Source organism: Acipenser ruthenus, chromosome 26, assembly GCF_902713425.1.
Source record: "Acipenser ruthenus chromosome 26, fAciRut3.2 maternal haplotype, whole genome shotgun sequence".
Classification (NCBI taxonomy): Eukaryota; Metazoa; Chordata; class Actinopteri; order Acipenseriformes; family Acipenseridae; genus Acipenser; species Acipenser ruthenus.
Window position 1 is genome coordinate 73104 of NC_081214.1, and position 20100 is coordinate 93203.

Below are 20100 nucleotides of genomic sequence, written 5' to 3' on the forward strand. Positions count from 1 at the left end.
TTTTAAACAATAACACCTTTTCCATTACCTTCACTTAGAGATGCATGAATGGGAGGCGAGACTAAAGGAACGAACGTTTCCAAATCAAAGCGTCCAGTCCTTGACTGAGCTTTCAATAGCCAGTAGCGCTTCTCTAGGTCGATGATATCCGATTCTTCCACTGCAAAGGAAAGTAAAAGCTGTAAGTGATGAGGGCACCTTTAACATGACAAGTAAACTGAGTGTGCTGTGAAAGGAGAGCCTTGCATTCAGCCTGGGTCCCATTGCTAATGTCCTTCATACTGTATGGATATGATGTAGCATTCAGCCCGGGTCCCATTACTAATGTCCTTCATACTGTATGGATATGATGTATCCTAAATGGGTGCCGTCTAATGTAAACACACAACCCCTCCCCCTTTAACTGAGGAAAGTTAAAAAAAAACAAAACAACAACAACAAAACAAAAAGCAAAACTGAAATGATTCGTTAGCATCAGCCAACAAAGCCTCCACCTCATTTTTCATTTTCACTTTACAGCTTCATAAACTGACTGCTACTGGTCTGAAAATAATTAGCAATGACACAGTTTTGGTGTATGAAAATACTGGCTTTGGGATAAGGAACATTTTCAAAATCTAAAATACAATTAGAAGTCATATTATCTGATATATGTAAGAGGATTAGCCTATTCTTAGGTCACCAGTTTTTATTTTGCCAAGTTAAGCCAACTGCTTATGCTAATAGGATTGCATGGCAGCAAGCCCCCTATAAACATAATCATACAAACAGCAGCGAATACACAAGAACATTTAAAAAATAAAATGTATCCCGTGTGTGTGCGTGTCCGAGTTTGAGTTACAAATGGAAAATCCATTGTATTTTACAAAAGACAAATATCAATGGTCAATAAACCAAGATACCCATTACTTTACCCCACACAGCCACCAGTCTTTCGCATGAATTTTACTCCAATATATATATATATATATATATATATATATATATATATATAAATCACAATGAATGGGAAACATATAGTCTGTTCTACACAGTAACTGAAAACAAGAGCACACAATACAGCTCATAGTACACACAAACAACAACTAGCGATATTAGTTTACAAACAATGTTATTAAATGCTACCCACCTAAAGGCACAATTCTGTCAGGCTGGCAACAGAAGTAGCATACCATATTCCACACATGGCAATGGACACTGGGTAAGGATTTCTGTCCACCATACCAAACCCCACCAGGGGGCAAGTTCCTGTCTAAAGAACCCTCAGTTCCTGTCTAAAGAACCCTAACCCTTACCACCACTTTGAGATGCCACACTCATCGCAACAGAACTTGTTTAAAAACACAGGCAAAGATTCCTGGCACACATGTCACCACTGCGGCTCGCTGATCTTCATCCCTGTAAAAGAGCTGCCCAAAGGGCCAGACTCGTACGATTAGAGGCGTGTGCAGCCCTGGAAGCTACGGTAAGAGGATAACAAGCTGACAGGCAGCAGATTTAATACACTGCAAGTTCTTACTCTGACTGGCCTGCAACTTGCTAATAGCCTGATTGTCTTGAAGTGACAAACACACAAATCTAACATTGCCTGGGCCATGCAGTCTATTTACTGTACCTAATCAGATGCGTGTTATCTTGGATAAAGACAGTCTTCACTCTTGGATTTGGATAAGGCTTTAAGTAAGGAAAAAATCTGAACAGCAAAAATCTGAACAGCAAAATTGAGTTCTAATCTTTTTCTTAACAGTTCTTAGCTTGCAGCTGAATCTGCTTGTCAATGCTTAAATCAAGACAGAGAAGACTTTACTCCAGGCCGACTCACAAATCCTAAGACTCTTTGCTACAGCATCTGTAGCAATCCTTTAAAACTACATGGAACAGGACAACCTCCTTCCACGGGACTGGTTAAATACACACATTTACTTTGGAGAGCCTTCATAGAAAATCAGTACATTCAGTATGAAGTGCTTCTCCATCGCCAGCCTGCACCTGTTAAAAAGCAAGGCAGGTCCGGATTACTTTACGATACGTGTCTAACACGCTTGCTTGTCAAATAGGGAAAGCCATTCTTTTTATTTTGTCATATTTCCTCTGTGTCTGATCAAGATACGTTGTCATTATACATTCTCCCAGGCAAACAAACCCTCATTAAATTTGCAGGCAAGAGGAATCCCCTGAACTAAGGCTTGTTAAAATAAACAAACAAGCCTAAGATTCATGGAATTCCTCCTATAAATCACATGTTTTCACAGGACAAACAAACTGTAACCAAGTTCAATGAAGTCAACTCTGTGAGCAGGATTGCCTTTCTGCCAGCCAGCTGGCTATTTTATTAGAGCTTTACCCAGGTGCTGCACTGTGGTAATGACACAAAGCTCTTCTTTACGACCCCCAGGACCACCAGGGAAATCATGAAACCGCATCAGGAAGAAAGGCTGAGAGGAGACTGGCCTGGGAAGGACACAGTGCAGCTTACTAACCCTGGCTCCAGCTTCTCCAGGGGACTCACTAATCATACACAGAATTGAGCACAGAATAGGAACGCATTATTGGCATCACACATTCACTGCTCGGCACTTCCAGTACTCCAAATAGATGCAGAAACATTATTCATATTCAGTAGCAGTATCAGCAATGTCATTCACCTTAACATGCAAGTGGTAGTGAAAGCATTTCAATAGAGCCACAGCCATGAACCCCATAACCCTGAGCCTTTCCTGAAAGCAGCAATACATGAGGAAGAGTCAGGACAAGAGGCGGCAATAATGCAAGCCTGTCACTTAGGATTACTGCAGAGAGATGAATTTCCCACTGGACTAAGACTTGCATCTAAGTTTAATATCCAAGATCCCACCTCCCATAGAAATAACTGTGTCTAACACACATATGGAAGCAGGAAGCCTATTTGACAGCTGAACATGGAAGTAATGCATGATTAAAGTGATTGTACTCACATATGTCAAAGTTTAATGATCATTACATAGTCTTATGGTTCCGATAAAAGTAGAATCTGAAATAACAGACTCCTGTCCCCTATAGCACTCCTGAATACTTCAGAAAATGTCAACTCACTACATGAACCTATTTATGGATGTTAGGATAGTTTGAAATGATATAAGCAAATGCAAGGGTACATTTTCAGAAGAATACAAATTATGTAAGTGCTCCTTCTTGCTTGTTTTTATAATATTCCAATTGTTTTATTCCTTTCAGAAAATGTGCCTTTGTAATTGCTTCAAAATGCGTCCAAAAAGTTTAGCAACATTTAAGATTAATGTCTCATATAAAGATTTGTCAACACTTGTCTAGTGAGTTAACAATTTATAAGGATTCATTCAAATTACATCCTCTAGAAAAAGTACCCTCTAAAAAATATGCAATAGACAAAAGTATACAAGTAAAAAAAGCAACCGTACAGTGTGTGACTCCGGCCAGTGTCTGGTAGAAGGTGGGGGTGTCGCTGTCATCGGTAAGAGTGACACAAACTCCCCCGGAGAGCAGCCAGCGAGAAAACGTGAACGCATCTTTGTTCTGCAGTAACCAGCTCTTAAACTTCTCATAATTTACTTTCTCACCCTAAAAACAAATAATAAAAACACAAAATGTATTACTGTAAGATTACACTCTACAGCTATGGCCAATTGTTTTATGATTTTAGGATTGAGACATTGTTTAAAAAAAAAACTATGTGAAGATAATTTAGATTTTGTAGTTAACATCCCAATGCACATCTCTGTGAGGATTGACACAGACCTCAGTGAAGCACCTCCTCAGTGAAGGGGGCACTTCTCCATCCACGGCCTGGAGCCTGCTCTCCATCTCCTCACGAACAACATAGCTGCCTGATTCGCTGGCAAAGAGGCTGAAAATGTCTGCAAGGGGACAAAGGAAATACCTCAGTACACTGCAGAGGTGAAAGTATTGCAGTACCAGAAAACAAACACAAATTGAACTTGCATGTTCACCATTGAAAAGAGATGACAGAGTTACTATATTTATTGTCTACAGATCTATTGTGCCAACATGGAGATGACAGCTAGTAGATTGTGCAGGGGTCTGCATACTGCACATGCGTTTCACTGCGCTCCAAAAATGATTTACAGCCAGCAAGAGGAGCCAGGTTATTGGCAATATCTAACATACAGTTTTGTCAGTTTCTGTATTATTAGAAAATAATCATGTTTAAGGTTACAGATACATAAATTAATATACAAGAACAAAGAAAAAACATTCCTGTTTCCCAGGGACTTAGCAACAGTAGATAAAAGTGATTAAAAACCTGGGTATATACAACTCCGCAGAAGACATCCTACTTACATTTAGCCTTCTCTTCATCTCTTCCCCTCGTTAGTAAGACCAGTCCCACTATTAAGTTGTTAAAATGAAGCCCTTTCGATGTGCCACCAAATGAATTGTAGATTACCTAGAGGTAAAAAAAGATATGTCTTTAAAAATGTTTAAATCTCATATTATGCATAACCATAGAAGAGGCATAACAAAAAGCAGTAAACCTTGATTATAATCTTTAAACTGTGCTAAAGAACGTCCTTAGAAAGTTTCAGCACCTTTAAATAAGATGTTCTCTAGATATATGTAAAGCACTGCTTCTAATATAATATGCATCTCTTGTGAGAACAATAAAAGAGGGCACTTAAAAATAACACAGAAAAAACACTGACAAGGGCATTGTCTAAGGACTATTACACAGGACCCCGTACCTCCCTCCCTCCCCTTCATCCCTTAAGCAAAACTCATCTCTGCTGTTAGTCTTTTTTTACCTACAAGCAACCGAAAGCTTTGTGTTTTAATGAGTGCAAAGAATACTTTTGTCAGGAAAGTAGTCTTGCTATATAAATGAATGTATTATCTTTCTAAAGTAAAGAATTTTTAATTAATCATCTCTGTCTGTCACTATCGGATTCATCTAGATTTCTTCTAGTATTTTTTTTGAATATGCATCTGCTGGGCTACATTCTACTGATGCTTGCAATTCTTTCCTCTAGCTGCTGTGAATACCAAGAAGCTGGCAGTAGATCGGCAAGCCATTATTAAGAGTGTGCTCAGTACCACTATGAAAATGATTCAATTAATCAATGAGCCACTGTGATTACATGGCCTGTCAAGGTTTTGAAAGCTACTAACTTATAGAATAAGCAGGTTCTATAAAGCATAATCATAGCTAATAGTTCAGATTAAGATTGATACAATATAGCTGAATTATAAAAACAGAGTTTCGATGACTGGTTTACTACACGTATAAAAATGTTGTGTTTTTTTTTTGTCTATTCATCAGTGTGCGAGGAGGTTCACTATAGTCCCTGCTGTATCTTGGTGGTCGGCACAGCTGATAACCTCGTGTGGAACACTGGTATGAACTGAAGTGTCATATTCAGCATCATGCTACACTAACACCCTTCAGTCTACAGAGACGAGACAAGACTGCATCCCATTCCAGCCTGAAACTAATCAAGTAGATGGGGGCGAGAGGGAGGAAGCTGCTATAGCCCTCAGTGGAGATTGTTTTTTTTTAATGAACCGATGTGCTAAGACAGGCATGTCAAACGCTACAGAATAAAAGGGGATTAATGACTAAGAACTCGCTACCGGTCAGTGCAATCATCTTTCTGACAGATTCAATGTACTGTGCAGGTCCAGAGTAATATACAGGCCACTCCCAGCCTCTCTGAACAGTAACACCTCTGCCATTGGTACAGCGTCAATGCACAGTACAATCTGAAACTCACTTGCTTCATGTATTTCTACCTCTCAAAACACAAACATAAGCACAAAAAAAAATGATGCAATTACCAGGACTGTGAAAAGGTGATTCTCCTTTGAATTAACTGGCCTTTCATGCTTTCAAAAATGGAGCTTATGATTCTAAAAATAGTGACTTTGCAAACCTAATGGAAATTCAAACTTTAAACAAAAACATTTCAACTGTGTCTAGAGTGCTCAAGAAAACATACTGGACATCAAATACTGTGAAAAGGACACCATCTTCAATGAAAGTGCGCACGATTAGATTAAGTGTGATTTTTTTTCTTTTTCTGCAAAAGCCACATTTATTAGAAAAATGAAGATCCAGCTAGCTGCTTGTTAATACTGCACTTCCCTGGGTCTGAGGCCACAGGAGTGTAACTTGTTCAATCAGGGAGCAGTTAAATGCTTCCTCGAGGCCCCAGTCAAAATCTATCCTCTGGCGTAAGAAACCTGCTCAGAAACCATAACCGTCCAGAAGGCAAGTTGAAGGTCACCAAACATGTCCATCCCTTTGGCAATGCATAGGACTTGAAACTTGCACAGCAGTTGCTCACAGCCTGAACAGCATGCAATCGGGTTTTATCTTTTTATATATTCACTTAAACCATTGTTAAGGGGGAGGCTCTTTCAATACATGCATATTTATTATGGTAGTTATTATGCTTTCATTTTTTCTGAACCTAATCCCAGATTCTAGCCACCTTCTGTTTTAAATACATGCAGATGTATTGTGATATATTATAGGTAACTCAAGCATCACACCTTTACAATTTGCAAGTAATTAAATAAAAAAAAAAAATAATGTAAAGGTGTCATTATGATAGGCCTCTGTACTCAAGAGTAGCACAACCTTTGGGTGTGATTACTTTGTAAAGAGAATATAATTCCAGCTCTTTCTGACTGCCCACTGTAAAATCACATCCCTTCTAGCAAACAAAATCAGATTGTGGTACAAATAGCTTGTTGCTCGTGCGATAAAACCCTTGTCTCTGTTTTCTCAGGATGAATGGCTGAGTATTCCACCACTTACCCCCTTTTAAATGGAGCCTGTCATGTATCATATCTTTCACAGCAAAATCAATAGCCAGCATTTGCAAGCAGAGACAGTGTAGTGTTCCAATTAAGAATAAATCATGTGTTTAGAGATGATAGCTGCTGTACAAATGTACACTTTAAAGAATCACTAACTCTTTCCCTTTTATTTTGAAGGTACAGCAATTGCCTTATTTAACTTTTTTGTTTCAGACGTTCTGAATCTAGAATTCAAAATGCAGGGAGATTAGAAGAATCAAAGACAGCAAGGTTTAGAAGTACTGTGTACTGGTATGTAAAACATTTGACAACAGGTGTATAATTTTTATAACAAGTACAGTGTATGGAAATTAGGTTTAAATCTACAATAAATACTGGAGAACTAGCAGGGATTCCCCAATGAATGTGTTTGTGATTTCCTATTTAGAACTATGACCTTTTGTGCAATTCAATGAAATGTGTGATTGTGATTATTAATAAATTCAATAAGAGACTTTGCTTTCACCAATGCAGATCAGTCTAGATTTTAATTAAGTGGTTCAAATAATGCGCTCAGCCCTGAAATGAATATGAAATGCACAGGCCTGGAGAAAACATTTAAAAATGGACTGACTTACTACAGGCAGTACATCAAAACAAGAAAGCTCAATAGGCTAAAATCTGAGCCCTGTAAACCACAGATTACACACTATTAAAAATCCATTCACATTAAAACTAGTGTATCCGACAGGCAGGACTGTTAAGAGTGAATGATGTGTGACGTGCAGATGTCTGTCTGACAGTTAATGTCTCAACTCATCAGCTACCATGGACACGGGCCTAATGTAAGAGAATGCAAACAAAAAACAGGTTTATAATTGCCACATCAAATACTGTAGGAAATTATACAACATGTTTTTCTTCTTGAATTACAGCATTACCACATTTAAACATTTAAAAATATATATATATTAAAATTACCTCTGCAACCTTGGGTGGAACCACATCTCCCAGCACTTCTCTTATGAAGCCTTGCTGGTTCATGTAGCAGGACAGCCCACTGGTTCTCTTGAAGGCATCTTTCAGCCGTTTGAGTTCTACATCAGTAACTGCAAGACAAAAGGAACCCTAAGTGTCACCCTGGAGAAAGTGGTGTGCTGCGTCAGTACAAAAGCTGCAGAAGGAACCAGCCAAATCAAACCCTCAGAGGAGCATCTTGAATAGTGCAATTCTCAGCATGACCTACATTTATTTTCCTCCTTAAATTTCCGCTTGCACCAGGGGCAATGGATTCCAATACAAATGGAAGTTCAATAATGAAGTCTCACCTGTTGGTTTGAAAAACTAAAAATGGAATTATACCTAACCCTGCCTCTAGCAATACTCTTTATAACTCATTGATGGGAGTGTAGACCAGCTATTCTGTGAATCATTTAGGTTTGAGATAAGAGATTTTAGTGCAGATTTCTTTTAGTGCATATTTAAATATACAGACCTGAGCTTATCTAGCCAATCAATGTGTATACAAACTACTTACTACTGTATTAAGGCAGGACAGGCTCAAAACAATTGCAGGCTTAAAATATACCCCCCGCCGGCAGTGCATAATTACTAGCCCTGAGATGCTGGCTGTTAGAAACAGATAAGTAACACGCAGGTCAAGAAACATTTCTAAAAGCTGCTGAGGTGAACAAGACCAGAATGTCAAGTCCTGAAGAGCAACTCCCTCCCCTCCCCAATCACCTGGTCTAAAGCTGTGTAGTAATCTGTACTGATGTGACAGGGCACATAATCCAACAGCTCCACACCCACCATCAGACCCTGTGATTATCTACCAATATCCCTACCAACGCTCCCCCTTTACTAACAGTGTGCTCCTGGCTCTGGTGTCTAGAAAACAAAATCAAATAACACAAGATAATCACCTGCATTCTCTTTTTATATATATTACAATTTAATAAATCTGATGGGCGAAACAACCAAATAAATGTATGTTTAAGGGCAACATTTTCTAAATGTCTTTGTTTTAAATTTCAGGGATAAATACAACTTCTTTAGCTTTAAAGGAAGAGCCCTTGACAGCAATCATTTTTACAATTGGAACATTTGATCTGTGGTTTGCTTTAAAAATAAAGCAACACAGCAACAACCAATCTAACTGTTAATCCAATAAAACAAAGGCCTCACAGTTTTAGACACTGTGTGTATTGTGTTGCTGTGATGCAATGCTTCTGTATTTGCAGACACCAACATTCAAATTGCATTTATTCAGGTTAACTTGGCTTGGCTTTGACACTGGCTGACAAGAACAATGGCACTAATTTAAAGATTTGAAATTACATACTTAATGTCAACTCTGGATTTTTTTTTTTTTTTCAGGGACAAATAACTGATACCTAAGATAACTTCCAGTAACACAACCTAACAGTAAGTGCCTGCTGGTAACCTGCTCTACAAGCAAAGCAGCGTAAAACACACACACACACACACACACACGCCTTGTTGTTTGTTTAATGTAAATGTTTCTGTTTTTAAAGCGTCACAGAAATTCTGAGAACAAAATCTCTGTAACAAATCACTTTCCTTTGCCACAGTGTTATTCAATGACAAATTAAAACAAACACACAGAAAACACACAAAACCCATTAAAACAACAACTCCTCGACAGCACTTTGTACATTTAAATATTGTGCTTTCATGCTGTTTGGGCATGGCACATTTGCAACACTATTTAGTCAGATTATATCAATTCATCCATACCTTCACACACTCAGAAACCCTAATGTAAAACCTACAAAGAACCAAGGCAAGTAGGCAAGTGTTTCATAGATGAAGACACTACTCATGATAACAGATATTCATAAAGTAGTCAACCGTGAGTTTAATTATTGATCAATAAACTCTCATAAACTGTGCCAGACTGACATCACAAGAGACTGAAGTCCTTTACTTATTTATCTGACAGGTATGCAAGAGGTGTGGCGAGGCTCCCAGAACAGCCTACCAGTGTGCTTCCTCTGTACCTGCCCGGAGAGGTACTTGGACTGGATCTTTAAGGTAGGTCAGTCTCCTTATCCTCACTATCTTTGAGCTGACCACTAAGAGACGGGCTGCAAAGGTATTTGAACAGTACATCTAAAGATGACCACATCCAGTTAAAATCCGTGTTGTACTTGTATCCACAAAATTCACAACCGGTACTGTCACTGTTACAATGTCCATTTACCTGTCGATGGTATTAACTGCAGTAGAAAGTATTGCACAAAGCCTTTAATGCCCAACGTATATGTCAACACATTTCAAACCTCGTGTAATGTACTGCTTCGTTTGCTTTGACACAACTGACAGTCGTAATTACTGCTTACACAATCCACATTTACAGTGAAGCAATTAACCAAACGGTACCTGGAAAAGAATAGCAGCCAATTGCATACTGTTAAATTAAATCTGTTCCTGGGCCATCCCCCCCAATGTTTTCCAGCGTTCCTGATAATATGTTCCACTATTGCACTGATCAGCATTTGAACCTTATGCCTATGAATCGTGTCTGATCCCTACGGATTAACATTACAACGTTCGACGAGCGCTGCTGTCTGCTGTGTTTACTTTACCAGGTTAAAATAATATTAATAATAATAATACATTTTCATTACTTTGTATTTCCTGTGTGCAGTTGTGTTATGTGCAACATTAGTTTAGCAAATTACACAGACATAGACGGTGAAATCAATAAAAAAAAAAGGCTACTTCCTGGCTCGGTTTCTGCTGTGCCTAATGAACCTGTAAAACTCCCTAGCCGTGTTGCAAAGAGCTTGTAGGTTGTTTAGTTTCTATGCGTTGACACTGACAGCAGGACATTCATGTCCCACCTTCTCCCCAGTCCACTCCCTACACAGTCAAGAGACTCATATACTCACCTCTCTTGGCGGCCTCGTCGTACGAGAGGAATCCTATCCGTGACTCCTTGGCCCCCATATTCCCCTCATTTCACTATTATAATAGATAATTTGCGTATAATGTCAGTGTCGCTTGGTTAATTCTGTTTATATGTATTGGTTTCCAATCTCTGTGGTCTCTGTGTTTTCACCGAATGACGCTACCTCTTGCCGACGCCTCCATACTTGGTCACATGACCAAACCAGTCACTAGTCACCTGATGAGGGCGGAAACTCGAAAGACCAGGCATAGAGAGCGCATGCGCCTCTTCTGGGACGCGCCGGGTCGAAGCGGCTGGGAACAGGAGATAGCGTGTAACTCGATTTATTACCAGCTGACCATGAATTGTGAACATTAAAATGTCATTCACTGTTAGAAATGTCCACCTATCAGTGGTAGGCAGGTGAACGCTGCGCTATGCCCAGTTTTACACTGATGCTAATAATCTGTACTGGTATATTTTCTTTATTTTAAAAACACATTTCATAATATTTATTTTTCTGACTCTGTCATGCTAAACTGTGCTACTAGTATTGGTCAGAACATGACAAATAACAGTAAAAAGTCGCCACACCAGCATTCAGGTTTTCAGGTAGGCAGTGAAAAATACTTACTGTTATATAAATATTTGGCGAGTGTCGTCATTAGTCAAGAGTGTATATATTGTTGGTTTATTTTCTCTGTAGTCTGCTCGTTTTTAAATTCGTGATTAAGATCAAATAAAAAACGACAGCAGAGATATTGAAAAAAATACCCCCATTACCGAGCTTGATGTAAAGCATAACGTTCTACAGTGATGTCATACAATACAAACATGTTTTTGTTTAAGAATCTGAGTTTAAAAATAATCTTCAAAAGCCAAGTTTGTTTGGAAATTGGAGCCTGGAATCACGATTTACAATTGTACATGTTTATTTTCTGTCCCTTATTTTCTTGTTAAGATGCCCCGTGAAACGTGTTTAGTTACTGTAGATTTTGACTCGAAGCGGGCTGCAGTAAGAAAGAGGAAAGGCAGCGCCGAAATCGTCACTAGAAAGGTACCTGCAGCGATAATACAAAGCTTTACTCTTTCAAACAATCACAGCAGTATACTATGTGTAAATACAATTGTGTTTCTTATTTTAACCAGACACAACATAGAATGGAATATTGTTAAGTACAGTACTTGTGAAATTCACGTTGGACTATCTGTAAATATGGACGTGCTAGATTACATACTACCACCAAACAATTGCATTGCTTTCATGTTGTTTTCTAGGTTAATAAGGAATCGAGTCCATTGAGGGATGATTTAGGAAAGACTTCACTGAAGAGGCCTGCAGTTACTACAGCCGGTGGTCTCAATCTAATAACATTCAGTATTGTAAGTGTATACCTTGTGGGTTTGAAGCAAAAGAAAGTGCATTAGAAAAAATAAACTAGGCAACAGAGGGCAGTACATAGTTTGCATCCATAATCTTATAATAAAGCAATTACAACATATTCATTGCATTGTGCCTGACTGTAGAAAAGCAATGCTCTCCCCACCCCTCCCTTGTGTGAGCAGCACTAATGTATTTTACAAAGAGCCTCTGGTTATTTCTGATTAAAGTCTTGCTCTGTGTCCCTGTAGTGTAAGGAGAGCATGAGGCCAGTTAAGAAAGCCCTGAAACAGCTGGAGCTGCTGAAAGATCTTCCCTTGGAGCAGCAGGTCCGCTCTACCAGAACACAGGTGCTCACGATCGGGGAGCACGTCAGCACCTGCCTGGCAGAGTACACCACAGCACAGGAGGCCAGATACTGGAAAAGGTCCAGTACCTACTACCTACTATACTCCCTGAACACTATGACACACAACATGCTGTGCTGCTAGGCACCAGCCATAGAGGATGTTCACAATAGTCCTTGTGTCAGATTTCAGGTAAATAGAATTGAGTACCCTGTACAAGTAGACAAACCTTTCGGCCAGTGCCTTCTGCAGTGTAAACAACGACCTTCTTGGGCAAATAAATACGCGTCCTGACGTTACTGTTGCTCTTCAAAATCTTATTTTATTTTATTTTTGAATTTTAGGTATTTATGGAAATTTGCATCCATCTTTTCAGAACACAATGCTAGAACTCTGCGCAGACTGTATAAGTATTCACAGGTTAATCAAGAGGACAAATTTATGGTAAGCATATGTAAGGGCTTGTGGGTTTTTTCTTACTATTTTATACCAATGTTTGGAGGATTACTGGCAGTGTATGAATCAATGCAAAATTACAACTCAAGCATCTGCACTTGAATGATCACAGAGGTGTGACCCAGCATACAGGTATGTGGCTTCTTTATGATGTAAACATCACAGGATACAAAGGCTACCATAAACATCATAAGGGAGGCTGTGTTCTTCTTCAGTGTTAGTACAGTAATCTCAAGACCTTGGAACACCAGGCAAACTACAGGCAACTCGTTAATGGACTAATCACGTGGTGAACAATTGCTTAACAATATGTGGTTATTAATGTCTTCTGCATTCATGCCAGCTTGGCTGGTTTGTATTGTTGCTTTTCCTTTAGAAGACATACTGGGGAACAGGGTTCCCAGGCCCTGCCCAGGTCCAGTCTCTTGAATGTAAGCAGTTGTACAATGCATGGGGCCTGCCTGTGGACTCGAGCAGTTCAGACCTTGGCAGGGGCCAGTCAGCAGTAGAGGACCAGCACTTGACTGACAGGCACACTGACGGGAGCCTTCCAGGCAGGTAATGAAAATTGCTTAAAAATGTCACCATGAGGCACGTGTTTTTATGCAGGCACTCTGCCTTCTTTTGGTCATGTATTCTATAACCTGGTCCAAAGCTTACAGAAAACCCTAAACATGACCATTTTGAGGGGTACGCACTTTCTAACCTCGTGCCCCCTTGACAGTGACATGCATGTGACACTTGAGCACTTATTTCGCAGCTTCATTATTTTAATATGGTATTTGAGGTCTTCTAGTAAGAAAGAAGACCCCACACAGTCAGATGAGAGTCAGCAGGATAGTCCTTACTCCTCCAGTGCAGTTAGACCAGCACAGAAATCCTGGCCATTTCCAGATCCACACGACCTAAAGAACTTGAAAATCCCCAGGATGTTCTGCGGAAAAGAGCCTCATCCCAGCTCGGCTTCATTAATGTACAAGTCTCCACTGCAGGCAGTCAGCGACTCCCCCACACAAGGAAGTCCTGGCAGAGTCTCGTCTTTGTGAAATGTAGAAGCATGTAGAAAGTCCCGCTGCAGGCACAGTGCTGCGTTTTCGGTTGTGCGAATTCTGTCCTTATTTCTAATAAAAACAGTTGCATATCCCTGTGTGCAGTCTAGCTGAAAAAGAAAGAATACACTTTTTTTGTTTAAATAGTCAAGCCTAGTTTTTTTTTTTTATTTATTTATTTATTAATTTTTTTGTGCTTGTGAATTTATGCTCATCAAAGGGGAGGGGAAATGGTGGTGGGTGTCTGTGAACTGTGTGGTGTTTTGGGGTGCAGACTAATGGCCAATTGAGGCTAAGTTAAGACCGCCCCACTCGTATTAATTATCCATCAAAACCAGGCCTCTAAATATAAAACATATAAAAGCCTCGAAACACTAGTTAATCAGCACTGTGTCTTCCATTTATTTATGGTTGATTTGTTTGTACTATTGGCTTAGGCAGCTTTGGTGTGTTGAACAGCTCGTTTGGTCCTTTTGTTCCTAGATCTAGAGCTTTTTAATTTGTCTGACATTCACATGACATGTACCCAGAGTAAAAAAAAAAAAAAAAAACACAACACAACATCATGCACAACACAAGTTTATCTGTAAGATGAGCTGAATGGGGATGCTGATGTGGATATTTAAGGATTTAAAGATGATATTTCTGTCGCCCTAAAGAGGTAGCTGCCATCATCTGTGGGATTAAGACTCAGACTTACCACACCACACTGTGATCTGTAATACATTCCATTCATTTTTATTATCAAGGTTAGCCACGTAATTAGTAAGGCCAGTACTAGTAAGTAAGTGCAACAGCAAAGTTTGAAAGAACAATGGAGAGGTCTGTGGCAGAACAGGCTCAGCCTGCTGCTCTTATGAAATAGTTGGTGGTATATTGTCATGCACGGCTGCACTGGTGGGTGTGTGTGTGTGCGTGCGTGCGTGCGTGCGTGCGTGCGTGCGTGCGTGCGTGAAACCCACCCTCACTCATTCTTATCTCAGATTGCTTCCAGATAACTCTCACTGCCTGAATGTAACTTTACCCAAGATGCCAAAACTCCAGAATGTTATGGGATAAACAGTTTATCCCATGATGACATATTACACATGTGCAACTTGTATTTTGGTTATAAATAGAGAGTTTCTATTCTCTCCTTTAGGTAATGCTAAACAAATGTATAATGTTAAAGTAAGTAGCATCTTGCGTGCTTGGTACAGAGGCACCAGGGCGCCCTCCTGTGGCCGTTAACGTAATCAGCCAAGCTGTCAAGGCGAGGGAAACGTGTATTTATGGGTTAGAGACAGCTGACTCGCCGGCCGAGTCTAGACACGACTCGGTTCCTCGTTCACACTCCATGTCATTATGTCGGGTGATTGCATCGTATTGCGTGATTCCCACCAACCTTTCTAAAATAATATTGTTAGAATGGAGATTTCACAGTAGCAGACAGTCTACAGTCTATTACTATTACAATGTGCATTTTAAGACCCCAAATAAAGTGTAGGTTACATTGCTAGAGCGTTCAGTGTACACCACAAAGATGAGAACATATATGGATGATTAAAAAAAAAAAAAAAAAAAAAAACCTACATTTAGATGCTACGTACGGCACTAAAGTATAAAGTATAGCTGAGCTGGTTACGTTAGCTACTAATATAGAATGATATACGGTTGTGATCGGTAGGAAGTGACCTTGTTTTGTTGTGGAAGTGACGGACCTGCAGAATCATCATCAAAGAGATTTGCGCCGGAGGAGGATGGAAAGTATCGGTCCCTCAGCGAAGTCTCACCGGAGGCGCGGCGGCTGTATATTATTATTATTATTATATTGCTCAAGAGGTGGTTCAGCTTCCTCATATTATTATGAAACCTGCTGTAAGCATTATGCAAACACGCTTCGTCCTGAAGTCTGCACTGCCCTTACTAGCAGGCAAGGTTACTGTTTTTTCAGTCTGAGAAGAATATATCGAGAGAAAAATAGTGTCAATATTTATTACCTGAATATCAAGATAGCGTGCTTTGAAGTGAGAAATAATATTGGGTTGTTTTGTTTGGAGACGGCGCGATCACACACAGGCTGTACAGAACTGTACTATAATAGAATTTGAACTAGTTAATCTGCTTAAGAGGAAGATGACGTGTTTCTGAGAGAAGGTGCGCTGATCTGGAGAGTCTGCGATTGAAATGGCATCTGAAGTGTTTCTGTATGTCCCCAATATCATTGGTAAGATAATCATACCTGTTGACATTAAAAAAGATGGTTTAATATGTTTAAAATGTTGTAGCACTATAGGGTAGCATACATTGAATCCACAAATAATAAGTGTTTGAGCATCTATACAATAATACTAGTGTGTACATGTTGTAGCTTCAAATAATTATTTTACATTTTGTAAATGATTTAGATACAGTACGATGTGAATTATCAGTCAGCTGTCTTAAAGTAATGAACTGACTAATAATAATATACAATACACAAATACGCAGCATATATGGCACACTTCCGGTAGTTTACAGTATACCCTTTTAAAAGGTTACCATGGTGTTTTTACAGTTTTGCTGTGCTTTGCCCATGATTGTACTCTGCATTTACCACAGTTTACCCTGCTTTGCCATGTCTATTAATATGCTTTATTAATAAGCATTTCATTCTGCACACAGGGTACATCCGGATACTGCTGCTGCTGATTGGCTGGTGGTGTTTCAACTGCCCTCCGATTTTCGTTCCCTGTTATGTCATTTCCATTATACTTGATGGTAAATATACTGTATTTAAAACTAAAACTATTCTATAAAGGGTAGATATTACACAGAATGTCGTTGCATTTGTCACATTGACTTAAAAACACCACATGCAGATAATACAAGGGGCTGCAGAATTATTTCAGTGTGCAGATAATACAAGGGGCTGCAGAATGATTTCAGTGTGCAGATAATACAAGGGGCTGCAGAATGATTTCAGTGTGCAGATAATACAAGGGGCTGCAGAATGATTTCAGTGTGCAGATAATACAAGGGGCTGCAGAATGATTTCAGTGTGCAGATAATACAAGGGGCTGCAGAATGATTTCAGTGTGCAGATAATACAAGGGGCTGCAGAATGATTTCAGTGTGCAGATAATACAAGGGGCTGCAGAATGATTTCAGTGTGCAGATAATACAAGGGGCTGCAGAATGATTTCAGTGTGCAGATAATTCAAGGGGCTGCAGAATGATTTCAGTGTGCAGATAATACAAGGGGGCTGCAGAATGATTTCAGTGTGCAGATAATACAAGGGGCTGCAGAATGATTTCAGTGTGCAGATAATACAAGGGGCTGCAGAATGATTTCAGTGTGCAGATAATACAAGGGGCTGCAGAATGATTTCAGTGTGCAGATATTACAAGGGGCTGCAGAATGATTTCAATGTGCAGATAATACAAGGGGGCTGCAGAATGATTTTAGTGTGCAGATAATACAAGGGGCTGCAGAATGATTTCAGTGTGCAGATAATACAAGGGGCTGCAGAATGATTTCAGTGTGTTTTGTTGGAAGGCTTGGATGGGTACGCAGCCCGGCGCCTCAATCAGATTTCGGAGTTTGGAGCCTGGCTGGATGTCGTGATTGATAACCTGGGACGAGGGATGCTGTGGAGCGCCTTGTTTGAGGTGCGAGTGAAGCTGAACAGAATGAGAAGGATCCTTCCACAGATCTGTACAAACAAGATGTGTTGAGCAAGTGTGTCCAAGCCTGTTCTACAAAGCCTTTAAGACTTCTGATATTACCAAAGAGGGGGTGACTGTGTAAAAGTGTCAATATACAGTTCCTGTGACGTGTGTGTGTGTGTCTATATATATATATATATATATATATATATATATATGTGTGATCTTTCTTTATTGTCCGCAGTGGGGATATTTTGTTTCTGCGTTAGAATGGTGTGTGTTCGTCTGCACACACAGCTGCATGGGTGCTGAGTGGAAGAGCCGCTTCGGATGCAGCCCCTGGTGGATCCAGAGAGTCACAGCAAACGGTGAGAGTTTAAAGCAGCTGGACAGTAATTTCAGTTGATCAGAGGGTCAGCTGAAATACAAAAAGCCATCTGTTTGTGGAACATACTGTGCATTAAAAGCAGCTCACCTCTGTGTACTCTACAGTTGTGTTTGTGTTTCCCTATAAACAGGTTTTAAGAGCCCGCTGGGTGTGCTTTGTATATCCGGGCTGCACGTCCTGCCTGTCTGGCTATACGGGTATCAGAAAGGAGTCCTGACAGAGGTTCTCTTTGTCCCATTTACACTGCAGTGCTGTGGAATAGCCATCCTCACTGCAGGCAGGCTCCTGTGCTTTGCTGTGGAGGTAAGCTGAAAGGTTGTCTAAAATTGGATTTCCTTCTTTATTTTTACAGCAGTTGTTTTAAGCCAGATAATACATAATCCTAGCATATTGTGAGTCTGCAGTTCAGCAGCTCTACACATCTAGGGTAGTGGTTAATAATGCACAGGTTTAAACTCATTGATAATCCATTTGTCTCTACAAAGATCTTTCTGTTAGCCAAGCAGTTCAGGAACACACACAGCGTTGATGTTGTTTGATGTAAGTGGGGAACGACTAAATGAAATCATTCAGAAATGTGCCGTGTTTAAACACATCCGCTGCGACTGGGCTGATGGTGAGTCAGCAGCGTTTACCTCGCTTTTATAAGATGACTTGAAGCTGACTCGTCACAAAAGCCACTCATTTGTTACAGGCCGCTGTGGTTGATCCTAATTTCCTATTTAATGTGCAGCAGTGTGGAGTAGTGGTTAGGGCTCTGGACCAGAGGGTTGTGGGTTCAATCCCCAGTGGGGGACACTGCTGTTGTACCCTTGAGCAAGGTACTTTACCTAGATTGCTCCAGTAAAAACCCAACTGTATAAATGGGTAATTGTATGTAAAATAATGTGGTATCTGTATAATGTGAAACAATGTATAGTGATATCCTGTAACAATTGTAAGTCGCCCTGGATAAGGGCGTCTGCTAAGAAATAAATAATAATAAAAATAATAATAATAATGTGCTTCACTGTTGCAGGTGTGGTGTCTCGGGATGCACATTAAGTTTCTCACAAGAACTGACCAGAAGACAAAGGAAAAAGACTGAAGCTCCTCTGTGTCCCAGACACTCTTGTGTGTATTTCAAAAGGAGTGCTGTTCCGTTTTAAATATAGATTTCAGGAGATCAGGCTACAATGAAAGAGATGGAACACAGCTAAGCAGACTTGTCTAGAAGCTGTTTCTAACAAAAGTTTGTTTTGTGATATTTTGCTTTTAGAGTAATGAGAAATGAAATCTCCAAGTGCAGCAACAAGAGCTGAAAGTTCAATAAAATATTTTGTGAAATATAAGATGAATAATGTTTGACTGCCCTTATTTGCAATCCTTTAACTTCAAACCATTCTTGTCATTCTAAAGACAGATATTTACATTTCAAGCAACATTGTAATGGCACCAGAATAAGCACAGAGTGTGTGTGTGTGTTTGCGTGTGCGTGTGCATGTTCTTCAGGGTCTGAAACAGAAATGTACTGTGTTATCTGTTTTTTTTTTGTTTTTTTTAAAACAGTTATCTGTTTAAAAAAAACAAACAAACAAACAAAGGCTACAACATTCTTCATGAACACTTTAGCAGATCAATAATGCTTTTTTTTTTTTTTTAATAGTATTTCACAATGTTGGTTACAAACGTTTAATAAGGTTTGATGGTTACATAATATTGGGCACTGCAGACTGAATAGAATTATTATTCTACTGTGTTACCTCTTTACACAAGCAATGAAGCTAATCATAGTTAGAACCTAGTACAAGTCTATCTGTATACAAATTCACTGTGGCACTGCTGATGGGGATCTCAGATTACATATTGTAGTAGATCTGATTGTTATTACAGTTTAAAAACCTTCCATTTGAAGCTTTAAAGGGTGAAATCCCCAGCATTAAAAGGGTTATGAAAGTACAAAAATAGTACAGCGTTAATATGAGTTCAAATGAAAATCTCCAAGCATAGTCTTCTCCATTCATATCATAATGTAATATAATCAATACATGAATTCATGTCTCACTTTGAATCATGGCAACATTACTCCCTTTGTAAGGGATGTACAATAATGATTTTGTGCACCACAAACCTGTTTTTGTTTTTCTGAAATAAGAATGGGGAAAACGTGCACTTCAGTGAAC

At 39.5% G+C, this 20100-nt stretch overlaps 2 protein-coding genes across 5 annotated transcripts in view; one reads left to right on the plus strand and one right to left on the minus strand.

The window, feature by feature from the left end:
• Positions 1-10918, minus strand: part of LOC117429283 (ubiquitin carboxyl-terminal hydrolase 32) — a 36884-nt gene extending 25966 nt beyond the window's left edge. For all 3 annotated transcript variants that reach the window (XM_059000927.1, XM_059000926.1, XM_059000928.1), the window contains exons 1-6: positions 10692-10918; positions 7756-7883; positions 4318-4423; positions 3754-3872; positions 3417-3576; positions 29-160 (exon numbers count right to left, since the gene is read on the minus strand). In XM_059000927.1, the coding sequence (XP_058856910.1) occupies positions 29-160; positions 3417-3576; positions 3754-3872; positions 4318-4423; positions 7756-7883; positions 10692-10749 (703 nt within the window). In that variant the 5' untranslated portion in view covers positions 10750-10918. The remainder of the gene's footprint in view (positions 1-28; positions 161-3416; positions 3577-3753; positions 3873-4317; positions 4424-7755; positions 7884-10691) is intronic.
• A 68-nt stretch (positions 10919-10986) lies between these two features.
• On the plus strand, positions 10987-19278 carry LOC117429274 (CHD1 helical C-terminal domain containing protein 1). Of its 2 annotated transcripts, XM_034902752.2 has the most exons (11): positions 10987-11302; positions 11652-11747; positions 11969-12073; positions 12323-12498; positions 12763-12862; positions 13251-13432; positions 16567-16662; positions 17441-17553; positions 17795-17918; positions 18069-18241; positions 18957-19278. In XM_034902752.2, exons 1-7 carry the CDS (start codon positions 11222-11224, stop codon positions 16658-16660), a joined length of 834 nt encoding a protein of 277 aa, XP_034758643.1. In that variant the 5' UTR covers positions 10987-11221; the 3' UTR covers positions 16661-16662; positions 17441-17553; positions 17795-17918; positions 18069-18241; positions 18957-19278. The 2 variants fall into 2 exon arrangements, with proteins under 2 accessions (XP_034758643.1, XP_033904498.1); XM_034048607.3 differs by lacking the exons at positions 10987-11302; positions 11652-11747; positions 11969-12073; ... (1 more) ...; positions 12763-12862; positions 13251-13432 and adding an exon at positions 15564-16129.
• The last annotated feature ends 822 nt before the right edge of the window (positions 19279-20100 follow it).

Coding starts and splice junctions, on each gene's coding strand:
- LOC117429274 (XM_034902752.2), top strand. CDS start 11,222: ATGCTAAACTGTGCTACTAGTATTGGTCAGAACATGACAAATAACAGT. Junction 11,303..11,651: donor ACCAGCATTCAGGTTTTCAG/GTAGGCAGTGAA, acceptor TTTCTTGTTAAG/ATGCCCCGTGAAACGTGTTT. Junction 11,748..11,968: donor CCGAAATCGTCACTAGAAAG/GTACCTGCAGCG, acceptor GTTGTTTTCTAG/GTTAATAAGGAATCGAGTCC.